Source organism: Rhineura floridana, chromosome 7 (genome assembly GCF_030035675.1).
Source record: "Rhineura floridana isolate rRhiFlo1 chromosome 7, rRhiFlo1.hap2, whole genome shotgun sequence".
Taxonomy (NCBI): Eukaryota; Metazoa; Chordata; class Lepidosauria; order Squamata; family Rhineuridae; genus Rhineura; species Rhineura floridana.
Window position 1 is genome coordinate 117,563,835 of NC_084486.1, and position 22,769 is coordinate 117,586,603.

The 22,769-nt window shown below is 41.3% G+C and overlaps 1 protein-coding gene across 4 annotated transcripts in view; it reads left to right on the forward strand.

The window, feature by feature from the left end:
- LOC133389396 (carboxypeptidase B-like) overlaps positions 1 to 13,235 on the forward strand; it is a 246,433-nt gene extending 233,198 nt beyond the window's left edge. For all 4 annotated transcript variants that reach the window (XM_061636984.1, XM_061636987.1, XM_061636985.1 and 1 more), the window contains 5 exons: positions 3,091 to 3,201; positions 3,292 to 3,382; positions 4,321 to 4,523; positions 12,071 to 12,155; positions 13,023 to 13,235. In XM_061636984.1, the coding sequence (XP_061492968.1) occupies positions 3,091 to 3,201; positions 3,292 to 3,382; positions 4,321 to 4,523; positions 12,071 to 12,155; positions 13,023 to 13,210 (678 nt within the window). In that variant the 3' untranslated portion in view covers positions 13,211 to 13,235. The remainder of the gene's footprint in view (positions 1 to 3,090; positions 3,202 to 3,291; positions 3,383 to 4,320; positions 4,524 to 12,070; positions 12,156 to 13,022) is intronic.
- Positions 13,236 to 22,769: the final 9,534 nt, after the last annotated feature.

Here is a 22,769-nt window from a genome sequence, read left to right on the forward strand (position 1 = left end):
CCTCCCTTCCTTCTCCTGCCTCCTATCCCCTCCCTCTTGCCCCTTCCCTCCCCCTTCCTTTGCCCCTCCCCCATACCCATCCCCTTCCAATCCCCTCCTTCCCCTTCCCCCTCCTCTTCCTCCTCCCCATGGTCAGTTTTACCTATCTTAAGCATAATTGCAAGGAAGTAAATACTATTGAACTCTATGAGCATGCAAATGATCAAACCTGCCCTCCCCTCCCCCTTCCTTTGCCCCCCTCCAATACGCTCCTTCCCCTTCCCACTCCCACTCCTCCTCCCCCATGATCAGTTTTTCCTATCCTAACCAAGATTGTATAGGAGTAAATCCCATTGAACTCAATAAGCATGCAAATGATCAGACCTGCTTTTCCCCTCCTTCCCCTCTCCTCTCCCTTCCTCCTCCCCCCTCTTCCTTCTTCCTCCTCCCCTGCCCACTCCAGCCCTCCCTCCCTCCCCCCTGGATAGTTTTACCTATCCTAAGCATGATTGCATGGGAGTAAATTGCATTGAATTCAATAAACATGCAAATGATCAAACCTGTCCTTCTCTACCCTCCCCTTCCTGCCTGCTCCCCTCCCAGTCCTCCCCTCTGCATTTTCTCCCCTCCCTCCTCCTCCTCTTCCTCCCCCCCCATCCTCTGTAGTCATTCACCTATCCTAAGCATGATTGCAGGGAAGTAGATCCCATTGAACTCAATAAGCATGCAAATGATCAATCCATTCTCAGCAAACTTGGACAGGATCCCATTTCTTACCTCCCAGATTAAAAAGCAGGGAAATTCACTAATAGGCAAAAAAACCTTGCAGTTTAAGAACGTACCTATAGCCCACAGATATTTCTTTCAAACTTTCAAAAGCAGTGAAATTGGGCAGCTATAGTGAATGCACCAGGGGAGCAGGAGACCTGAACTCCTTTTCTACATATTGTACTGCCCTACAAATTGGTCAAAATGCAAACACCATTTGGGTTGGTCTTTCACAGTCCAATCCACTTGCTGTGTAGCTTGGAAGAATTTGGTAACATGTGCCTCTGAGCATATGGTGAGTGGTGGCAACACCTGCAATCAGCCCAAATAATAGAAAGAAGACGTACTGTACTGATCTTGTTTTAGCAGGGAGGAAGCAACATTATTAAGACAGTTGATATAGTTCAGATGGTTACTTTGAATATGTCTGATTTCCTTTGCAATTTTAGTGAAGTTTCCTATAGGAAATCATTTAGTTTTTTTCTATTTCTATGAATATGTGAACTACAGCAACACTTTGTAAAATGTACACTAAAAGAACTCCAAACATAATTGTGGAATAATGGCACTGACTTCTGCAGAATAGTCTCCAGTAGACCTCAGGAGTGTCTCAATTTGCACAAGATAAAACAGTGGGGGGTGAAATATATTCTAGCAAAATGCTAGGTGTGCTCTATGTTTTTAACTGACCGTGCCCACCTTGCCTTAAATGAAGTGGTTTAAACATAGCAGGCTGAAAACATGCATCCTCTTTTTTCCAACAGCTAGAGTCATTGCTGAAGTAGCAACATATTGGAATCAGTCTGATTTTACATCAAACTGGCGTTTCAGATTCCACTGTTAATGCACCCAAAATAGAAATAGAACATAACCTCCAATTTGAAACACAAAAAATGCTGTCTTCACCATCATATGACACTGACCAAAAAAAAGGCTTTGAACTTAATAAAAATAATTTCTAGGATGAGTAATGAGGGAAATAAACTTTTCTAGTTTAGATTCTCTGCAGAAACATTAGTAACACAGGAAAGAAGCAAAGTAAGAAGAACACCAACAAACATACAAAAATATAATTTTCTGTCTTTGGAGATGGCAGGTGTTTCACCGTATGCTCAGAGGCACATGTTACTAAATTCTTCCAAGCTACACAAGAAGTGGATTGGACTGTGAAAGACCAACCCAAATGGTGTTTGCATTTTGACCAATTTATAGGGCAGTACAATATCTCAGAGAGGAGTTCAGGTCTCCTGCTCCCCTGGTGCATTCACTATAGCTGCCCAATTTCCCTGCTTTTTAAAGTTGGATTAAAATATCTGTGGGCTATTGGTATGTTCTTAAACAACAAGATTTTTTGCCTATTAGTGAATTCTAATATATATTGTAAGAAGTTTACATTAGACTGATTAAGGTAAGAGGTGAGTGTTGGGAGAGAGGAATTAGTAGAATTCTGGAGTGTGCTAGATGGTGATTGGCTGAGTGAGAGTGAGAGGATTATATCTGAGTGTTGAACAGTTTGGCAGTTGGATTTATTGTGGGATTGATTGTGATTGTTTGATGTGGGGAGAGTGGTAGATAGTGTAGGTTTCATGTTGATTTATTATTTTGAATTTAGATGGTGAAAGGGTGGAGTTAGTGTAGATATATTTTAGTGTGGGTAGGCCAGGTAGGATTTTAAGTGTAAAAAGAACAACCAATAACTTAAGTGAAAGACCTAGAGACAATTAATGAAAGCACATGCTTACGAACCCAAAGTGAACTTGTACTTGTTAAATACATCTCTTTTTAAATAAATATTATTTTGCTTTCAAACATATGTCTCATCATTGGCTATGCTAAGGTTAAATCAGACACATGGTATCTGTGGTGGCAGGAAGTAAACAGTATCAGGTTACAGAGGCTCATTTCATAGGTGTGAGCTTTATATTATTATTATTATTATTATTATTATTAATAATAATAATAATAATAATAATTAATAATAATAATAATAATAATAATAATAATAATAAATACCACCCTTCCTCCCAGAAGGAGAGACAAAGTGCTACAGGGGAGTTGAGGCTTGCCTGAATACCTAAGCCATTACAGCAACAGGGTTGGGGGAAGAATAGTAAGGAATCCCTAACACAACATTGCTATAGTCAGTGGTGTGTATAATAGAATGTTTGGTGCCTTTTTGTTTTTGGTGGTTGCTGTTACTTCTCATTGCCATATTTCTTCTTTGCGTTCACCATCCTCTGCCAAAAATGCAATGCACTATTGGGCGCTAGTGAAAATGAACACAAAATAAGATTACATAGTTTGGGTTTGCCCTAATCTATGATCTCTTTGGTCTATACTCAGGCTGTTCGAACCTATGGGAAAGAAACCACCATGAGTTTGCTTCTGGACCGCTTGGACTTCTATGTCTTGCCTGTCTTGAATATTGATGGCTATGTCTATACCTGGAGTAAGGTGAATAACACGCTTGTTTTCTGATTATAAAACTCATTTCAGAATCTGTAGTCCTGGAAACCTGTTATTCACAAATATGCTTCATTTCAGTCTCGCATGTGGAGGAAGACTCGTTCTACAAATCCTGGCAGTAGCTGCATCGGTACTGATCCAAACAGAAATTTTGATGCTGGGTGGTGCAGTAAGTACATTCTGAGAAGAACTATATTGCCCAATTCTAACTGGCTTATTCTCTGAGTATAGGAATACCAGTTCTAGTTAGGTTCAAAGTTTCTGACACACCTTCCCGAGATCCAAAGCTTCCATGGAAATAAAGAGTAATAGACAGACTAAACCTAATAGCATAAGATGGAAGGTTTCGAATAATGATTATGTTGTTGAGAGGGCCACATTCTCCTGTTGAGAGAGGCTGAAACACAGATCATACATTGCCAGTGTTAGATTAAGGCTACAGTCCTATGCCCACTTACCTGAGATTAAGTTTCAATGAACACAAATGGGATTTATTACCAAGAAAACATACACAGGATTGCACTTTATATACCCCAAAGAAATAACTTAGCCCATTAGTCTGTGGTTTTGAGTTCATGTAGCTTATTTTATGTAATTTATGCATAGTTTTCTCTCTGCTAGCAAAAAGCAGAAACTTACTTCCCTATCTCTTAGGAAACAATTTATGAGTCACAGAAAGAAGTGTATGTACAAATAATTGATTGTGTGTCTTAGAGCGCAATCCTGTAGACCAAGGAGGGTGTTGTAAGGGCCATAGGCTTCTATGGATCTCGCTCTTCATTTCAGAGCAGGAAGTTCACCCACAGGGACCTCTGCAATTTTCCTCCTCTGTCATCAGTGCTCTAATGGAAGCAGGAACGGGGAAAGAAGCAGGTTTTACCTCTGCAGAATCCCAAGCCCTCCTGTTCCTGACACACTTCCATAATAGGGGGTAATAACAACTGCCCTGGAGCTGGCATATTGATTTTCCCTCCCATTAAAAGCAACGGAAGGGAAATCAGGGTGGTAGGGAGAGCCCCCCCCCCAAAAAAAAGAAAATGCAGAGAACACCACCCTATGGCTTGCCTCATTCCAAACATTTGCATTTTCTCTTTCTGCTGCACACAGCTGTAGGTGCCTCCAAAAGACCCTGTGATGACACTTATTGTGGCAGTGCCCCTGAATCGGAGAAAGAGACCAAAGCCTTGGCTGATTTCATTCGTCATCACCTCTCAACTATCAGGGCTTATTTGACCATTCATTCTTATTCCCAAATGCTACTTTATCCATATTCCTATTCATATGATGTAACAAAGAACAATGTGGAATTGGTAAGTAGAAAGTATTCTACAGTTAAAAGGTTTGTGGTGAACATACAATTTAGGTTACTGCAATTTTTATAATACATTGGTTTCCCACGTACTTATTTATTACATTTATAGCCTGCTTTTCCTCCAATGAGCTCAAAGCAGCATGTATGATTTCTCCTTCTCCCCATTTTATTCTTGCAACAGCCCAGTAAGGTAACCTACATTAGAACATACCATACCATGATGTTTTAGAGTGTTTTTAGTGCTTTTGTTTGCCTCCCTGGGCTCCTACTGGAAGGGCAGGATATAAATAAATAAATAAATAAATAATACCACCACCAGCCAGTGGGAAGGGGGAGTGCTGGTCACCTGGCCTCCTGGCAGTGGCATTACAGGGCAGTGGTGAAGTCAACCAGTGCATGTGCACCAGCTGGAGCACTGGGTTGGCTCCATTCTGACCAGGACCTTAAATAAGTGCATCTGTGTCAACAGATTAGTGCACTATGCATATGCTTGCCATAAACTAAGATAGCAGGGGACGTTGATGCCCCATTACCATCTTGAGTGATGACAAGCATGTGCACACAGCATGCTGTTGCAGCACTGCAGTGCTGCAGGAACTTGTATGGCCAGCCTACACTGGTGGCAGGGGGTGTTGCCTGGGAGGTGGCTGCTGCTCTGCAATCTGTGCCAGCATCAGGTCATGGAGCGCACACTCTGTGACCTGATGCTAACATGGTTCATGGAACAGGAGCTATACCTGTCCAGCTCAACCAGCAGTGGACCCTCTCAGTGCCAGGGGCCCTCAGCCAGTGCCCAACCTGACTATCCTGTACATTAGTCAAAACTGGAAATAAAAATGTGTTTAGTAGGAGAAATTTGCACTGAAATGCTAAAGAATTTTCATGAGGACTTTTTCTTTAAAAAAATGTAAATTGCTGCAGAACCTAATTTAAGACTGGAAAAATGGAAAAATGAGAGAACTGAAACTGACAGATCTTTCCATCCCTGTTCACAATAGACCAATTGATAAATGTACATTTAAATTTGATAAGTGGAAATTTCTCTTTGTTGATAGCTTTTCTCTGGTTTTTTTCTTCTTCTTCAAAAGAGCATTAACATTCCCAGAAAAAAATTACTTCAGTACTGTGAAATAATAATGATTTGATGTTGCTGGCACTAAACACAATATAATAAACCAAGGGAGAGCTTTTTTAATTTTCTTGCTCAGCTGCCAGAAGTTGAAGGCCAAAACAAAAAGCTGGCCCTATGCAGCCTTAGAATTTTGACAGATTTATGAAGTCTCCCAAGTGGAAATATCAGAATTCTGAGAGAGAAACGTAGAGAATGGACAGATTAATGACTTTGTCCTGGACATCTGGCACCACAATCTTCTCTTTTTTCCATTAAAAAAGGGATTTTAAAAAAATGTGTGTGTTATGCTAGATTATGTTTTTCCTCAGCTCCGAAGTTTTAGTTGTTATTCCAGAGAACTGGAGTTATTTCTCCCTCATTTTATTTCCCTTTGATTCTGACAAAAATGTTTCTAACTTCACACTTTGTTGTTTGGTCTAAATCAAAAAAGAAATGTAGGCCAGGATTCAACAAGCTACTTTAGACAAATTCAAGAATTTGAGCATCTCACACATACACACTGAACAGCAAATTTCCATGCTATATTACAAACTGCATTTGAAAGCTCCCAGAGTTTCCAAAGCGTGCTATTCAATAAACACAAGCCAAAGTCTTTTTCATACATGGAACTAGTTGCACAGTTCTTAGAACTGTATCCCAGCCAAAAGAAGGCCACAAGCTACATTTATTTCAGGCTGAGGATTCCACAGTGTTCTTTTACGCAGTTTTCTGGATCATATCCAAATGTGACCCAATATATTGCTCCAGCGATATCTTGGTCTACGGCTGTTTATCCTTTATAGCTGCCACAAGGTAGCCATTTAAAATCACACCAAAGTGCAGCTTCTGTCTTTGCAAAAAATAAAAAAGGGGGAGAGGAAGAAGTATAGACATGAATTTTCTCTTTGGTCTGTATCCAAAACGAGTGAATAGTTTGAGACTATAATTTATTCAGCACTTAAGAGAATCTCTTTGTCTCCTATTCTTTCAAGAGGTTCAACAGGGAGGTTTTTCAAAATGGAGGTTTTGCAAGGTGTAAATATACTTGAATTTAAATGACTGATCAGTTATAAGCCAGATAGTTAACCAGATCTCTAAACAATCTGACAGCTGAATTCAATTATCTTAAACAGTGGTTGCTAACCTTTTTTACCCATGAACCATGTTTGTGTTTATTTTTTGTAAGCCGCCTTGAGGGCCTTTTAGCCAAAAGGCAGGATAGAAATAACAACGATGATGATGATGATGATGATGATGAACCACTTGAAAATTGCTGAGGGTCTTAGGAGACCCCCTTTTTTCTGCCTGTTGTAGCAATTGTAATGTGATGGGCTATACGCTGTATGATTTTAAATTGTATTTTATTGCTTCTTTTATTTCTTATATTGATTACAATTTGAATCCCATAGAATTCTACAGAATTCAAACTGTAAGTGTTCTTCACAGACACACCACAGACCACCTGAATGAAACTTGTAGACCACTGGTGGTCCATGGACCACAGTTTGGGAATCCCTGATCTAAAATAATAGTAGAAAATAGATATAATCCAAATTTATTCCAAAGGATTACTTGGTATCCTCTTGCCCCAGCAAGTATGGATTCTGTAGGGGGCATTTATCTTTGAGTGATTTGCTTTTCATCTGAGAACAATGATGTCTAGTGTAATATAGTGTAATATTGTAAATATGTCTTACAGGCAAGGCTCATGCATCTTTATTTTGAAGTAACTCCCTATTTGTTCAAAGTAGGCATAGCGGTTGCAGCTCTATAACCAGAGAGTCATTCCAACTGCACAAAGTGGAATTTATTTTCTGAGTAGATATGCACAGAAGGAGAGCTCTGATTTCTTCCTGGAAAGGGAATTATTAGGAGGGCCTGAGGATAGCATTTGCGGCTTTTATGTGATGTCCACAAAGTGTCCATAAATCATTCCAGAAGTGAAAAAGAAAGATTTATGAAGTGCTTTCTTATCTTGCATGCTTATTTTTATTTTGACATTTAATATGTTAAAGAAAAATGTACATTGCTGTTTCATTTTTTTCCATGTGTGCTAAGATGTGTGGTCAAACTGCAATCTTTGACATGCCTGTTTATCATAATTAACATCACTTTCCACACTCATCTGTTTTTGAAGCATCTTTCTACAACTGAAGGCACAAGACCTTCCAAACATTCACTGAATGCACAGGAGAGATTTAGGCTCACATTTATTGTCCCTGCTACCAATCTCCACATGCTCATCTGAAGCCAACATCGACACAGCTTGTACGCACATTGGCTCTGTGCACTTGACTGTTTTGTAGGAGGGATGGGGGATGGATGGCCTTCCATACATTGTTGGACTCCAGCTCCCATGAGCCCCAGCCCATAGACATGTAGTGGAGCCTACATCTGTAACAAATACACGGAGGTCAGGATTGGGGGGAAATAGATTTGATCCAATTCTCTCCCTGTTTCATGTGCTTGGTGAATGTCTGAAAAGGCAATGATGTTGAGAAGATGCCTTCCTGGAATTGTTTCCCTGTTATTTTTTTTTATTTTTTTAAGAGGAGCCTAGATGAGCATCCACTGGGTCATCCTTTTTGGAGTTGGTTGTGCCTAATAAACCCATAATATTCCATTCAACTCCTTGGATATTTTCATACAAACAAAGAGTCTTCTGGCACCTTAAATGTATTGTGGCGTCAGATGAGGCACTTCTTGCCCTGTCATCCTATTAAACTACTGTAAATGGGTTCTTGTTATCTTGGATAGTTGCAGTATCAGTCAAATGTGACATATCCAAGCTGTGACAAAGGTTGGCCAGACTCAGAGATAAGGATTTTTTCCAACTGAAGCACAAAAGTAATATAGGATTAAGCCCTAGGATTATTTCAGAATGCTTCTTCCAAGCTTTCTTGTCCAAGTTTATAATGTTTGGTGGCTCAAGTAGCAGCAGTCATGTAGCTTCTCACCAAACTATGCTTCCAGATGACAAGGAAGCCCAAAGGTGAAATTCTTCTTATCCTCATGGCTTCTCTGACATTTCTCCTAATGTTTAAGGGCAAAATGCAACTATAGGTTGTATCCAATCATACTGTAAATAGACCCATCGAAATTAATGGACATGACTAACTTAATTCCATTAACTTCAAGATGCCTCCTCTGTGTATGTCTTAGTTGGATGCAACCCTGTGCATGCAGAATTTATTTGGTCAGTCTCTGATGTCTTATGGAAAGCACATTACAGCAAAATTCAGATCCACACCATACATTTAAAGCATGTTCAACACACATTTAAAGCACATGACTTCCCTGAAAGAATCCTGGGAACTGTAGTTTGTTAAGGGTGCTGGGAATTATAGTTCTGTGAGGAGAAAAGTGCAGTTTCCAAGATCTTTAGGGAAAGCCATGCACTTTAGCATTCAACACACATGTTAAATGAATGGCGTGGATCTGACTGATAATGTTGAAGTAGGGGAAGGTAGAGCTAGCTGGTTCTTTTGGACTAGTCCTTGTTTACTGCAAGTTATGAGTAACTCTTAAGATAGTCTAAATTCCACTGAGGCCTGCCTAATTATCAGCTGCTTCCAGAATGGAAGTGGCAAGAAAGAAGCCACAGATATTTCCAATGTATCTTCCATGAGTCAACTCTCTATCCTTCCAGTAAACACACATACTTCTACAATTTTTTTAAAAGAAAAAAAGTTTCATAGATCCTTCCTCTGGAAAGAGACTAGAGTCCAGATGAAGTATCTGTGATTATGGGTTAAACAAAAAGATAATGGTACTCTCCCTAAGGCAAGAGGAACTAGCTTTATTCTAGAATTCTCCCAGAGGTTACACAATAGTATCACGGTAGTTTCTTGGAATAAATGTATCATTGACAGAAAGTACATTTTCTAGTTTCACAACTTCTTCCACGATTCATTTTATGGCACCCCTGACACTTTCATATGTACACATGCATGAATGCACACACACAGATGCGCACAATATATGATGCTCAAAAAAGCCTGTATTTCTTAGCTGAAAGGACCAAAGTACCCTCCTTTCCCAGAAAAAGCATTGAATTATGCTCTTCGGTTTTGTCTTGTAACCAGGCTTTCCTTCAGCTCTCTCAATATTTATACTGAGCTAGTAAAGTCTGTGTATATTTAATCTTTTTTTTTCAGAAACAAAATGTTTTGAATGTGGTCATATTTGGCCTAGGCTCTTGGCTAGATCATCGTTTGGTCCCATCCGTTCCAGCAGAAATGAATCCAACTTGTTCAATCCTTGTTTGTACTAACACTTGGAAACTTGTAGAGTGGTACCTGGTTGTAAATGTCAAGACTAAAAAATAAAATAATGTATTATTTCTTTGTAGAAACCCAGGCAGTCCTGACGAAGTCATTTCCATTCCTAAGAAAAATGTCCAACTCCTTTGTTCTAGCTACATAAATACCTTGCTTATTTTTGTCAATTAATAAATGTTATCTACTTTCTAACATGGAATGTTAGATGTTTTCCTTCTCAGGACTATGTCCATCTACTTATAGTAGACAGTCATAGTTATATTTATATGGATATCATCAAACTACAGTAAATCTACATTACACCCTCAGTTTTTGTTACTTTCATAATAGATATAGGTATGTTAGATGTGTCTATTTTATTTTTATTAGCTGCTTTCAGTATTATTTTAAAGGTAGGGTATAAATGTACTAAATAAATTAATGATGACTAACATGGATCTCTTATTTACACAGCCAGTGTATCTGACAGCACCTGTACTATGGAACTCCCTGCCTATTGACATTAGGCAGGTGCCATCATTGTATTTGTTTAGACACCTGCTGAAAATGTTTCTGTTTCAGCAGGCCTGTTCAGATACTTGATTGGTTAATTGTTTTATTGTGTTTCATTGTTTTAAGATGATTTTAAATGTTTTAAATATTTTGTTTTTAATTGAATTTGTATTACAGATGTGTTTGCAGCTGTGGGCTCCTTTGGGTGGAAGGGTGGGATATAAATTTAATTTAAAAAATAAGAATAAAAATAAAACTTTAATTGTGGGATGCTAAAGCAATTGCAGGTGCCTGAACTCCTTAAGAGATTCTGAACAGCATCTTGGTGGCACTTCAGCCTTTGCCAACCTTGGGCCCCAGATGTTGTTGGACTACAACATCCCAGACCATTGGCCTTGCTGGCTAGGGATGATGGGGGTTGTAGTCCAACAACATCTGAGGACCCAAGATTGGAGAAAGCTGGACTAGATGGAAAATGTAACTAGACTGGCAAGACAGTTCTTAAATTCCTGTTGTATTTTGAAATTCCATTCCCATGGTATGCTATGGAAGCAGCCCCAAGTTTATATTGACATTAAATTAGGAGAGAGGCATAAAAATCCATGTAGCAAGGCTTTACAGGAAGCAGAGCCAAATGAGATCCCATGGTCTAATTAGGCTCCAAGTCTAATTAATTTCCTCTTTTGTCAAAAAGAGTTGCCCACATTTACGCCACATAATCAGATTGCCAGATATTAATGTTGGACCTGGACAGTTGATTTATGTGTCATTTCCCCCCCATCATGATGATTAGTGTTCTAGATCTGAGTTCAAACCACAGTGGTGTTTACTAAGGAAAATTTGAATTGGTGATTTGGGGAACAGTGAAGAAGCTATTCCCTCTCATCTATCAGCTGTTGAACTGGTGGTCATTATCTGATAACCCCAAAAGGCATGAGGCCTGCAACCTTATCTTGTAAGTGCAAACGTCAAGATATAGTAAGGACAAGGGTCAATAGCAGCATGTAGTTTTCATAAAAGGCATCTGCTATCTGCAAATCTGAGTTTAAATGGTACGATTTGAAAGAGAAAAGCAAGAAATGTAAGGGCAGCATTACACTCAGAACTTCTTTTGAATTGTTAAGGACCATAGCAAGAAAACATAAAGATCTTCATATGTATGCACACGCTTAGAGATAAACAATACTTATAAATGTTGACATAGATCGGGCAACCTGGATTGCCACTGAATTTAGTGTTGGGATTTCTGGGTTCTGTTTACACAACCGTGCATATGCACATGCTTGTGACTGTGCACACCAGAACACAGACCAGGTTGCCATTTTTATCATCACAGTGGAGAGCAAGCAGCTTATTAATATGACTGCTATGCTACTTGAACAAAAGGTAAACATGGAGAGGCATTCATAGTAATGCAAGATATGTAGAGACACTTTTTACAGGATTTATCGTCTTCTACCATGTTGCTCCCATCGACAGTAGCAGAATTATTCTGGAGTTAAAGGACTGAGAAAAGGTGTTTAATATAGTCATACACAAAAAGGACACATGATATTTAGTTACTTAAAATAAAACAAAAAATCCTATAGAATAGCAACTTGGCTATTTGGATTTTGGAGTAATGCTCCTGTATAATTGACATTGCCTACTTTCTCCCTGTAGAATACCCTTGCTAAAGGTACCATTAAAGAACTAGCTACATTGCATGGCACAAAATACACATATGGACCAGGAGCTTCAACTATATGTAAGTATTGATTTTTATTTTATTTATTATTAGATTTATATCCCAACCTTCCTCCCAGCAGGAGCCCAGGATCCAACAATAATGTTACTCAGTAATTAATGTAATATGGTTCACCAATTACATATTACTATAAAGTTCATAAATCACTTCCTACCTTCCCAAGAGAATGCTTTAGCATGAAGCAGAAAGTGTGGGAAGGAGTTGCCAACAAACAAACAGTGATGATGTCACGCCAAACTTCCTAAACTGATATTACTGTTTTGCTAGGGCATGTTGGGTTCATCCACCAGCCCCAATATTAGATCAACATTAAATTAGGAGAGAGTAATAAAAATCCATGTAGCAATGCTTTATAGGAAGCAGAGCCAAATGAGATCCCATGGTCCAATTAGGCTCAGAGTCAGAGCATAATTTCTTCTTTTGTCAAAAAGAGTTGCCTACATTTACGCCACATAATCAGATTGCTTGGTATCAGTGTTGGACCTGGACAGTCGAGTTATGTGTCATTTTTCCGCCATCATGAAGATTAGTGTTTTAGATCTGAGAATGACTGTTTAGCTCAAACAGCATCTGACAGATTTAAATCAGCTCCCTAGACAAGATCAAACCCACAGTGATTTTTTACTAAGGAAAATTTGAACTGCTGATTTGCTTTGTATTTTGTAACCCACCCTGGGACCTATTGGTGAAGGGTGGGCGGCAACAGCAACAAACAACAACAACAACAACAACAACAACAACAATAATAATAATAATAATAATAAAAATTAGTGTGAACCAGGTCATAGCATGTTAAACCCATGAAGTTTTGCTGCATTTGCCTGTGCTCTAGTTTTTCAAATATTTTTTTCTCTTTCATCCTTGCAGACCCTGCTGCTGGTGGTTCTGATGACTGGGCTTATGATGAGGGCATCAAGTATTCCTTCACCTTTGAACTCCGTGACACAGGCCGATATGGTTTTGCTCTTCCTGAATCTCAGATAAAGCCAACCTGTGAAGAAACCCTGATTGCTGTTAAACACATTGCTCTCTATGTCCTTGAACATGAGTACTGAAAATAGCACTCCAGGACCATTAAAGAAAGCTTGATTCAAAATTCTTGTTCTGCTGTGGGTTATTCTGGGGCCTGCAAAGATTCTGAAAGACTTCCCCTTACTTTATGTTAATGGACCAGTGAAAGCCTCTTCTCCCATTTCAGTGCATCAGTATCTCATGATGGAATATATGTAACAGTGTTCTTCAACTTTGAGTCCCCAGATGTTGTTAGAAGTTCAACTTCCAAGCTCTCGGGTGGTCAATAGGAAAGCATTGTGTGTTAGCACTTTGTCTTCTCAATATACCTTCTTAGGTGTACCCCAATGAGTTGTTAGGATAAGGAAAACAAATGCCCTCAATAAGCCAGTCCTTGCCTCCCTGTGTGAATTATATCCACTCAGATGACACATAGTGTTTGACCTCACTGTCTCCCTGTTGCGTGACTGCAAGTGTCAGCAGAGACCTTGATCTCAGGCTGCCCCTGTTGAAAGCCCTGTTCTGTATTATTTTCCCAATTTTGTTATTTTGTCTGAAAACACATGTTGATTGGAATTGGATATTCCAACTTGAATTCCCTCTGTTGTTAGGAGCTGAAAATGGGTTCTGGCCAATCAGCAGTGCTGCCTCCCAAAGGGACTCCTGCTGAATACATGCACAATTATTATGGACCGGGTCATGTCAGTATGTAGACCGGTGGGAAGGCTACACTTCCACCAAGCCTGATTATAATTTTCCCTGGGGAGGCACTTTTGATGTAGATCACCTAAATTATTTACGTGGGCAACTGGAAAACAGACACTCACATCAAATGGATGCATGGTACCAATGGGATCAGGAAGCCCTCAAGAGACACAAAGAGTAGCTTGCATGCTCCCACCAAGAGTCCCAGAACAAATTAAAACAGCAATTGAAAGGAGCAAAAGAGACATTGGCTGCAAAGAAAAGGAGACAATTGGCTTGCCTCCTCCAAAATGTAATACTGAATTGGCCATGTGCTCAACTTACCCAAACAAAGAAGATTTGTTAGACTGGTGTGTTTCCTCTGCTCCTTTACTCAAACCTCCAGCGCCTGCCTCAGCCCCAATGCCTAGATCTTCCATCCCTGTGCCACCTCCAGACTCCACTACTGATCCTATTACATCTCCTGAACATTAAAAATGGACTGTTGCACAGGGAACCACTCCAACAGGAGTTAAATTCACATGACTAGAAAGGGGGGCATGGACTGATAATTTATTTAGCCCCTAAAGAACAAGAGCCAACACTAACTACAATATTAATTTTCAACTGATACTATACATCTACTTCAGAGTTTGGGTTCACATGGCCATAAGGTGTCTTGCACCAAATTGCAGTTTTGCCTACTCCAGGTTATTTAGGCCATTTGATTTCTCAAGGCCAACATTTCTCCTGAATGTTTTCAGAGTATCCTCAAGTTTTCATGGCCAACTATGAGAAAACAAGTGAGAGGGCTTCTTGGCACCACAGATTAATTTAGACAATGGATTCTGAATTATGCTAGCATTATATCTCCTTCGCAAGCTCTCATTAAAGACTCTGTTCCTGCTCCTTTACCTTGGACTGAGGAAGAAGATGCATGCTGTCCCAGCTCTAGGACTGCCTGATTATACTAAGCCCTTCTATATTGTCATGAGTGCTCCAACTTTGCCCAAGGTGTTCTTACACAGACTCATGGGAATAAGGCTCGCCCTGTGGCTTATTACAGTTTTCCCCTATGGCAGCTGACCTCCCTCCCTGCCTTTGGTCAGTCGCTGCAGCTGCTCTTCTAGTGGAAAAGACTGCACCTTTAGTACTGGGTCACTCATTGACTGTTGCTGTACCACATGGAGTTTTAACCCTTTTGTTGCGGGGAAAGACCCAGCACCTCTCTGCTTCTTGTTTGTCTAAATAGGAGACTGTTTTACTTGCCCCAGCAAATTTGTCTTTAACTCATTGCGGCCCTCTTAATCCTCCCTCTCTTTTACCCCTGCAGGAAGATGGTGAACCCCATGATTGTGAGCAAATAGTGGACACTCTCACCACCCCTAGACCTGATTTGTTTGGTCAACCCATTGCTAACTCTGATCTAGTTTTGTTCACAGATGGTTCTTGCCTCCAGGATGGTTCTGGTTCTTTAGTAGCAGGTTATGCTGTGTACACACTCCATACTGTTCTTGAAGTACATTCTCTCCCCACTGTTAAATTCACCCAGGATTATCTGCCCACAATTTATAGCACTCATGCAAGCGTGCATCTTGGGATCCAAACAAATGGTTACTGTTTATACTGATTCTAGGTATGCCATTGGAGCATGCCATGATTTTGGCCAAATCTGGAAAAACAGAGGCTTTTTGACCTCCTCAGGCTCACAGGTGAACCATGCCCCATTACTAGCCGCTCTTTTGGATGCTGTTCAGCTTCCTTTGTCTCCACATGAAATCTTGATGGCAAGGCTCATGTACATGTCATATTCACCACCCCCTCATCCTCACCCTTCCATTCTACAGTTAGGGGATGAGGCCTTGTTGAGATACTGCTGCACGTTGGTGAATGCTATCAGAACATTGCATTCACAGATTAAAGAGGCCTTCTCAGAGCCTCTTACAGAGCCTGGTCATTCAATCCAGCCCAGTGACTATGTGGTCAAGGTGTTCTGCAGAAAGCCTGGAACCGAGGTGGCAAGGTCCCTACCTGGTAACGTTGACAGCCCATTCTGCCAATAAAGTGAAAGCAGCAGTTAACTGGACACATGTGTCACAGTGTAAAAAGGTCAGAGCTGAGCTGAACCCAGAAGCCCTACTGTTCAAACCACTTCAGAAGCACAAGAAGACAGAGACTGCTTCCATATCCAGTGCAAGCAAGGCAAGGTCATCTTATGATCTGAGACCTAGAAAAGTGGCAACGACTCCTGAGTCCTAACAGTCCAATACCAGTACCTGGGGTACAGGTTAGCAGACTGATAGAAGGCAGTAGCCATGGGCCATAATAAAGCCCTTATAAAAACCTGTTGTAATCCTAGTGTTGACAGGTGAAGAGGATCATATACCTTGTTCTCTGTTCAGGTTACCTGTGTCAGCCTCAGTACCAGAGACTATGGAATTTGTCACTTTACCAAGTGAACTTTTGGGATCTGACCTCCCAGAGCCTAAAGACTACTTCCTGCACAACCGCAGTCTCACCAGAACCTAGCCCCATCTGGTAAACTACAGCAATGCCAACATCTGGAGGCAGCTCTGTGTCTTCACCCACCACACAGGCTGCTACTGTAATCACAGGTCTGTCCCCACCATCTTGTCTCACCACCACCACTACATGCCGCTATGATTTGGGAAGCGGAGGCTGAGCCATCTCCCCTGCAACTTCCTGTAGGCTTCCATTAACTTTTTTAAATGTATCATTACAGACAGCCTCATACCATTGGGAAGACTGGCCTCTCAGTGACATTTTCTTGTTCATTCCACATGTCAAAAAGATACTATTTAGCAAAGTGAGGTATTGGGGTTGGAAGATCTTCATATTTTCAAAATTAGTATTTATTGAAAACTAAGATAAATAGTTATGATAGCTGCACTGAGTGCAAAGATGTAGAGATAGCTACATGGAGTGCAGTTAGCAATGATACTATGAAACAATCTATATTATCAGATAAAGCATGTTAAACAGGGAAGGATCACATGAACAACATTTTCAGCATGTGGGAGCATTTCCAGCTTTTGAAACACCCATAGAATTCCCCAACAGAGTTCACAAAATCTACTTTTTATGCCTCTTTCTTCATTATTTGCTGCCTCTTTGAACTGCTTGATTCAGTACCATTTTCTTGTTTCCTCATAAGGCTCCATCCTCCACACAGTGTTATCCCAGCCAGTCAGAGAGTATTTAATCTTACTTACTTTGTTAACATTAATCTTGGTAATATTAAAGAAAAAAAATGTTCCAGCTGAGCTCTCTAATATGCCAGTTTTCCAGAGGTTCATACAGATGTTCATGTTCCAAAGTGCTACAGTGCTCATAGTGATGTACCAATGATGTGTCACATCTTTTCTGAAAAGTTTTCCATACAAATAAGGGCTACTGTATGACACTGTTTTGTGCGTTCTGAAGATTTCTAAAACACATATTAATACAGAAAAACAAATGTTCAGCAAGGCATTGTTTCAACTCCTTAAAATTTGTGCTTTACATGTTGAAATGGAAATGGACTGCCTTCAAGTCAATCCCGACTTATGGCGACTCTATGAATAGGGTTTTCATGGTAAGCGGTATTCAGAGGTGATTTACCATTGCATTCCTCTGAGGCTGACAGGCAGTGACTGGCCCAAGGTCACCCAGTGAGTTTCATGGCTGTGTGCAGAGCTTGGAAAAGTTACTTTTTTGAACTACAACTCCCATCAGCCCCAGCCAGCATAATGCTGGCTGGGGCTGATGGGAGTTGTAGTTCAAAAAAGTAACTTTTCCAAGCTCTGGCTGTGTGGGGATTAGAACCCCGGTCTCCCAGGTCATAGTCTGACACTCTAGCCACTACACCACACTGGCTCTCATTCAATAGCAATAAATAACTTATTCCACCAGATGCCAGTCAAACAACTCTTGACTACAATTCAATTTATTCTTTTGCATAGGATCTACAGACCATCCTGAACAATGACACTTCCCTCTCACAGGCCATAGGTCTGTACAGACAGTCCCCTAACCTAACATAGCTACTCACCAGCAAAACAGGGCCACATAATAGAGGCACAAATACAGGAACCAGGACCTGCAAGAGATTCAGATGCCAACTCTACTTCCATATCTTCTTAAGCAACACTATTATAAGATCTTATAATGTCAGCCACAACATCAAGCCACAACATTATAGGGTCTAATAATGTCATTCAATATTATATCTGCCAGCAATGTCCTTCTGAATTCTACATAAGGACAAACAGGCCGCTCTCTAAGCAAAATAATTATACAGCCATCAGAGTAGCTGTACGTGCACTATACCCAGCATGGATTTTTTTTATTCCACCATGTTAAATTGAAAATACCCCCATGCCATTCTGCTGCTTCCCATAAGCTCATTTCGAAACGAAATCTTACTAAATGTATAGACATGAACTCAGAAATGCTTGCTTAATAACCCTCTAAGTTTTCATGGCTATACATAAAACAGAGATAATCGTCAGTTTAAAGTCCAAAACAAGAGTAAAAAAATCCAGACCCCTATTAAACTTTTTTCTGTCAGTCTCATAATTTGTTGAAATTAATTAAAAATCAGCCATGTTCACAGAGTAGCTGCAATCCTATTACTGACCTTGCCCCATATTCTGACCTTCATCTTTGGCAGTTTAAAAGTGAAAAAATGCATGGCTGATTTTTAATTAATGTGAGAAAATTATCATTGGAGTCAATGATAACGTCAGGCATGCTCAGTAAGAACCAACTATCAGTGTTCTAAAAGCCAGACTAACAACTGTTTGGCTTGGCTAATCAGGAGACTCCTATTCCCTTCACAAAGAGGGGAATAATGGTCTCATAAACAACTCTCAACACTCTTCACAAACTTCACTTCCCAGGATTTTTGGGGGGAAGCCATGACAGTTTAAAGTGCAATAAATGTCTGGTTTAAATTAGGGTGAAAGACTACCTGTTTGATTTAAATTATGATTTAAATTAGTTTAAATGAGGGTGGTTTAAATTAGGTTTGGTTTGGTTTAAATTAGGGTGGGAGACTTCATGTGTCTGCTGTAGAATAAAAAGGTGGGGAAACCCCTGAAAAATAATGATACTGTTTACAATATTTTCCTTTTGAAAAGGACAGAAAAGGGGCTTTCCCTCTCTCAGTGCCCACCCAACAAACTCCTCCCCTCCCCCTCCCTTTACTCATAGTCTCCTTCTCTCCCCCATCCCCCTCCTCCCCTGTTCCTGCCCCTCCCCCAGGTCAGTTTCACCTCTCCTAAGCATGATTGCACAGGAATAAATCCCACTGAACTCACTAAGCATGCAAATGATCAAATCTGCCCTTCCCTTCCTCCTCCCCCCTCCTATCACCTCCCTCCTGCCCCTCCCCTCTCCCTTTCATTCCTCTTTTTCCCTCCCCGCCCCTCCCCCTCTCCTTCCTCCTTCCCTCCCCTTCAGCCCTCCCTCCCTTCCCCTTATCCTTCTCTCCTGTGGTCAGTTTCACCATTCCTCAGCATGCTTGCACAGGAGTCAATAAGCATTAAACTCAATAAGCAGGCAAATGATCAAACCTCCCCCTCCTCCTCCTATCACCTCCTTCCTGCCCCTCCCCTCTCCCCCTCATTCCCTCTTTCTCCCTCCTCCCCTCCCTTCCTCCCTTTCTCCTCCCCTCCCCTCCCCTCTCCAGCCTTCCCTCCCTTCCTCTCCCATATCCTTCTCTCCTGCAATCACCTTTCCTATGATTGCACTGAAATAAATCTCACTGAACTCAATAAACATGCAAATAATCAATCCATTCTCAGCAAACTTTCATAGGATCCCATTTCTTACCTAGAATCATAGAATCATAGAGTTGGAAGGGGCCTTGTAGGCCATCAAGTCCAACCCCCTGCTCACAGCAGGAAATCCACAGCTAGAGCATCTCCCGCAGATAGCTGTCCAGCCTCTGCTTGAAGACATCCAGCGAAGGGGATCCCACCACCTCCCTAGGCAGTCGGTTCCATTGCCGAACTGCCCTTACTGTCAAGAAGTTCCTTCTAATGTCCAATCTGAATCTACGCTCCTGCAACATAAAACCATTAGACCTAGTCCTACCCTCTGGAGCAGCAGAGAACAAATCTGTACCCTCCTCTATGTGACAGCCCTTCAGGTACTTAAAGAGTGCAATCATGTCAGCCCTCAGCCTTCTCTTCACCAGACTGAACATGACAAGTTCCTTCAACCTTTCCTCATAAGACTTGTTCTCCATACCGGCTATCATCCTCGTCGCCCTCTTCTGAACCCGCTCTAACTTGTCTATATCTTTCTTAAAATGAGGCGCCCAGAACTGAACGCAGTATTCCAGATGAGGCCTGACTAATGCAGAATATAGTGGGACTATTACTTCCCTCGACCTGGAAACTATAGCTCTGTTTATGCAGCCCAAAACCGCATTTGCCTTTTTTGCCGCAGCATCACACTGCTGGGTCATGTTCAACTTGCAATCCACTACAATTCCAAGGTCCTTCTCACACGCACTACTGCTAAGCCGGGTATTTCCCATCCTGTACCCGTGCATTTTGTTTTTGTGGCCTAAATGCAGAATCCTGCATTTGTCTTTATTGAATGTCATTTTATTAATTTCAGCCCAATTTTCTAGTCTATCCAGGTCCCTTTGGATTTTATTCCTGTCTCCCATTGTGTTAGCTATCCCTCCCAGTTTCATATCATCCGCAAACTTCATAAGGCTTCCCTCCACTCCATCATCTAAGTCATTGATAAAAATGTTGAAGAGTATCGGCCCCAGGACAGAACCCTGTGGCACTCCACCGAGACCTCCTTCCAGTCCGAAGCAGAGCCACCGACGACCACTCTTTGAGTACGGTTTTCCAACCAGTTGTGAATCCACCTGACAGTATTTCCATGTGGTCCGCATTTGACGAGTTTGCTAATCAAAAGATCATGGGGGACTTTGTCAAACGCCTGGCTGAAATCTAGATAGATGACATCTGCAGCATTTCCGCCATCTACTAAGCTAGTGAGCCGATCAAAAAAAGAGATGAGATTAGTTTGACAGGATTTTTTCTTGACAAACCCATGCTGACTCCTTCTAATCACAGCATTGTCATCTAGATAGTTGCCAATGGACTCTTTTATTATCCGTTCTAATATCTTTCCCGGTATTGAAGTCAGACTGACCGGCCTGTAATTCCCCGGATCTTCGTTTTTACCCTTTTTAAAGAGCGGGACGGATTAGAAAGCAGAAAAATTCACTAATACATCTTCCTCGTCCTCCTGGATCTCTCAGCGGCTTTCGATACCGTTGACCACGGTATCTTGTTAAATCGCCTAGAGGGATTGGGAATTGGGGGCACTGTTTTGCGGTTGTTCCACTCCTATCTCTCAGGTAGGTACCAATGGATGGCATTGGGGGATGAGGTTTCAGACCCTTGGCCTCTTACTTGTGGAGTACCACAGGGTTCTATCCTCTCCCCCATGCTATTTAACATCTATGTGAAGCCGCTGGGAGCCATCATCAGGAGTTTTGGGCTGCAGTGTCACCAATATGAGGATGACACTCAGCTCTATCTCTCATTCAAGTCCTCACCAGAGTTGGCTGTGAAGACCATGTCCAAGTGCCTGGAGTCCGTAAGTGGATGGATGGGCGAGAACAGGCTGAAACTAAACCCTGACAAGACCGAGGTGTTGCTCGTGGGTGACAGGAGAAGGTTGGGAGATATCGACTTGGTGCTTAATGGGGTGAGATTACCCCTGAAGGACCAGGTCCACAGCCTAGGGGTCATTCTCGACTCCCAGCTATCCATGGAGGCTCAGGTTTCGGCAGTGAGCCGGATGGCTTGGTATCAATTACATCTGATACAAAGGCTGTGACCCTACCTTCCTGTACATCTGCTCCCACGAGTGATACATGCCCTGGTCTCCTCTCACTTAGACTATTGTAATGCGCTCTATGTGGGGTTACCCTTGAAAACGGTCCGGAAACTGCAGCTGGTACAGAACGCAGCGGCACGCTTGATTAAGCATAGCCGTCGCTGGGATCATATCACCCCAGTGTTGATAGACCTACACTGGTTACCAGTGGTTTATCGGGCCCAATTCAAGGTGTTGGTGTTGACCTTTAAAACCCTATACGGTTTCAGCCCAGTGTATCTGAAGGACCGCCTCCAGTATCACTAATCAGGCCGTCTTACAAGATCAGCCACACAGGACCTCCTCTCGATCCCACCAGTCAAAACAGCTAGGCTGGTGCGGACCAGAGAGAGGGCGTTCTCGGTTGTGGCCTCCACCCTCTGGAATTCTCTCCCTTATGATATTCGGCATGCCTCCTCCCTGATGACTTTCCGCTGAGCGTTAAAGACCTGGCTATTCAGGCAGGCCTACAGAGACTTTGGGGTGGATTAGATTAGCTTTTTGATTAATTAATTGATGTTTTGATGTTATTAATTGATGAGTGTGTTTTGGATTGTATATTGTATTTTATTATGCTGTTGTAAGTTGCCTAGAGTGTCCGTTAATTCGGACAGATAGGCGACTAACAAATAAAATTTTATTATTATTATATTTATTACTAATAGGCAAAAAAAACTTTTGGGGATTAAGAATGTACCTATAGCCAACATGTATTTCTATCATAGTTTTAAAAGCAGGGAAATTGGGCAGGAGAGTGCACCTGGAAAGCAGGAGACCTGACCTCCTCTCTGAGATATTTGACTGCCCTACAAATTTGTAAAAATGCAAACTCAATTTGGGTTGGTCTTTCACAGTCCAATCCACTTCCTGTGTAGCTTGTAAGAATTTGGTAAAATGTGCCCCTGACAACAACACCTGCAATCAGAACTGCATCTCCAAAGATGGAGAATTATATTTTTTGTATGTTTGTTGGTGTTCTTCTTACTTTACTTCTTTCCTGTGTTA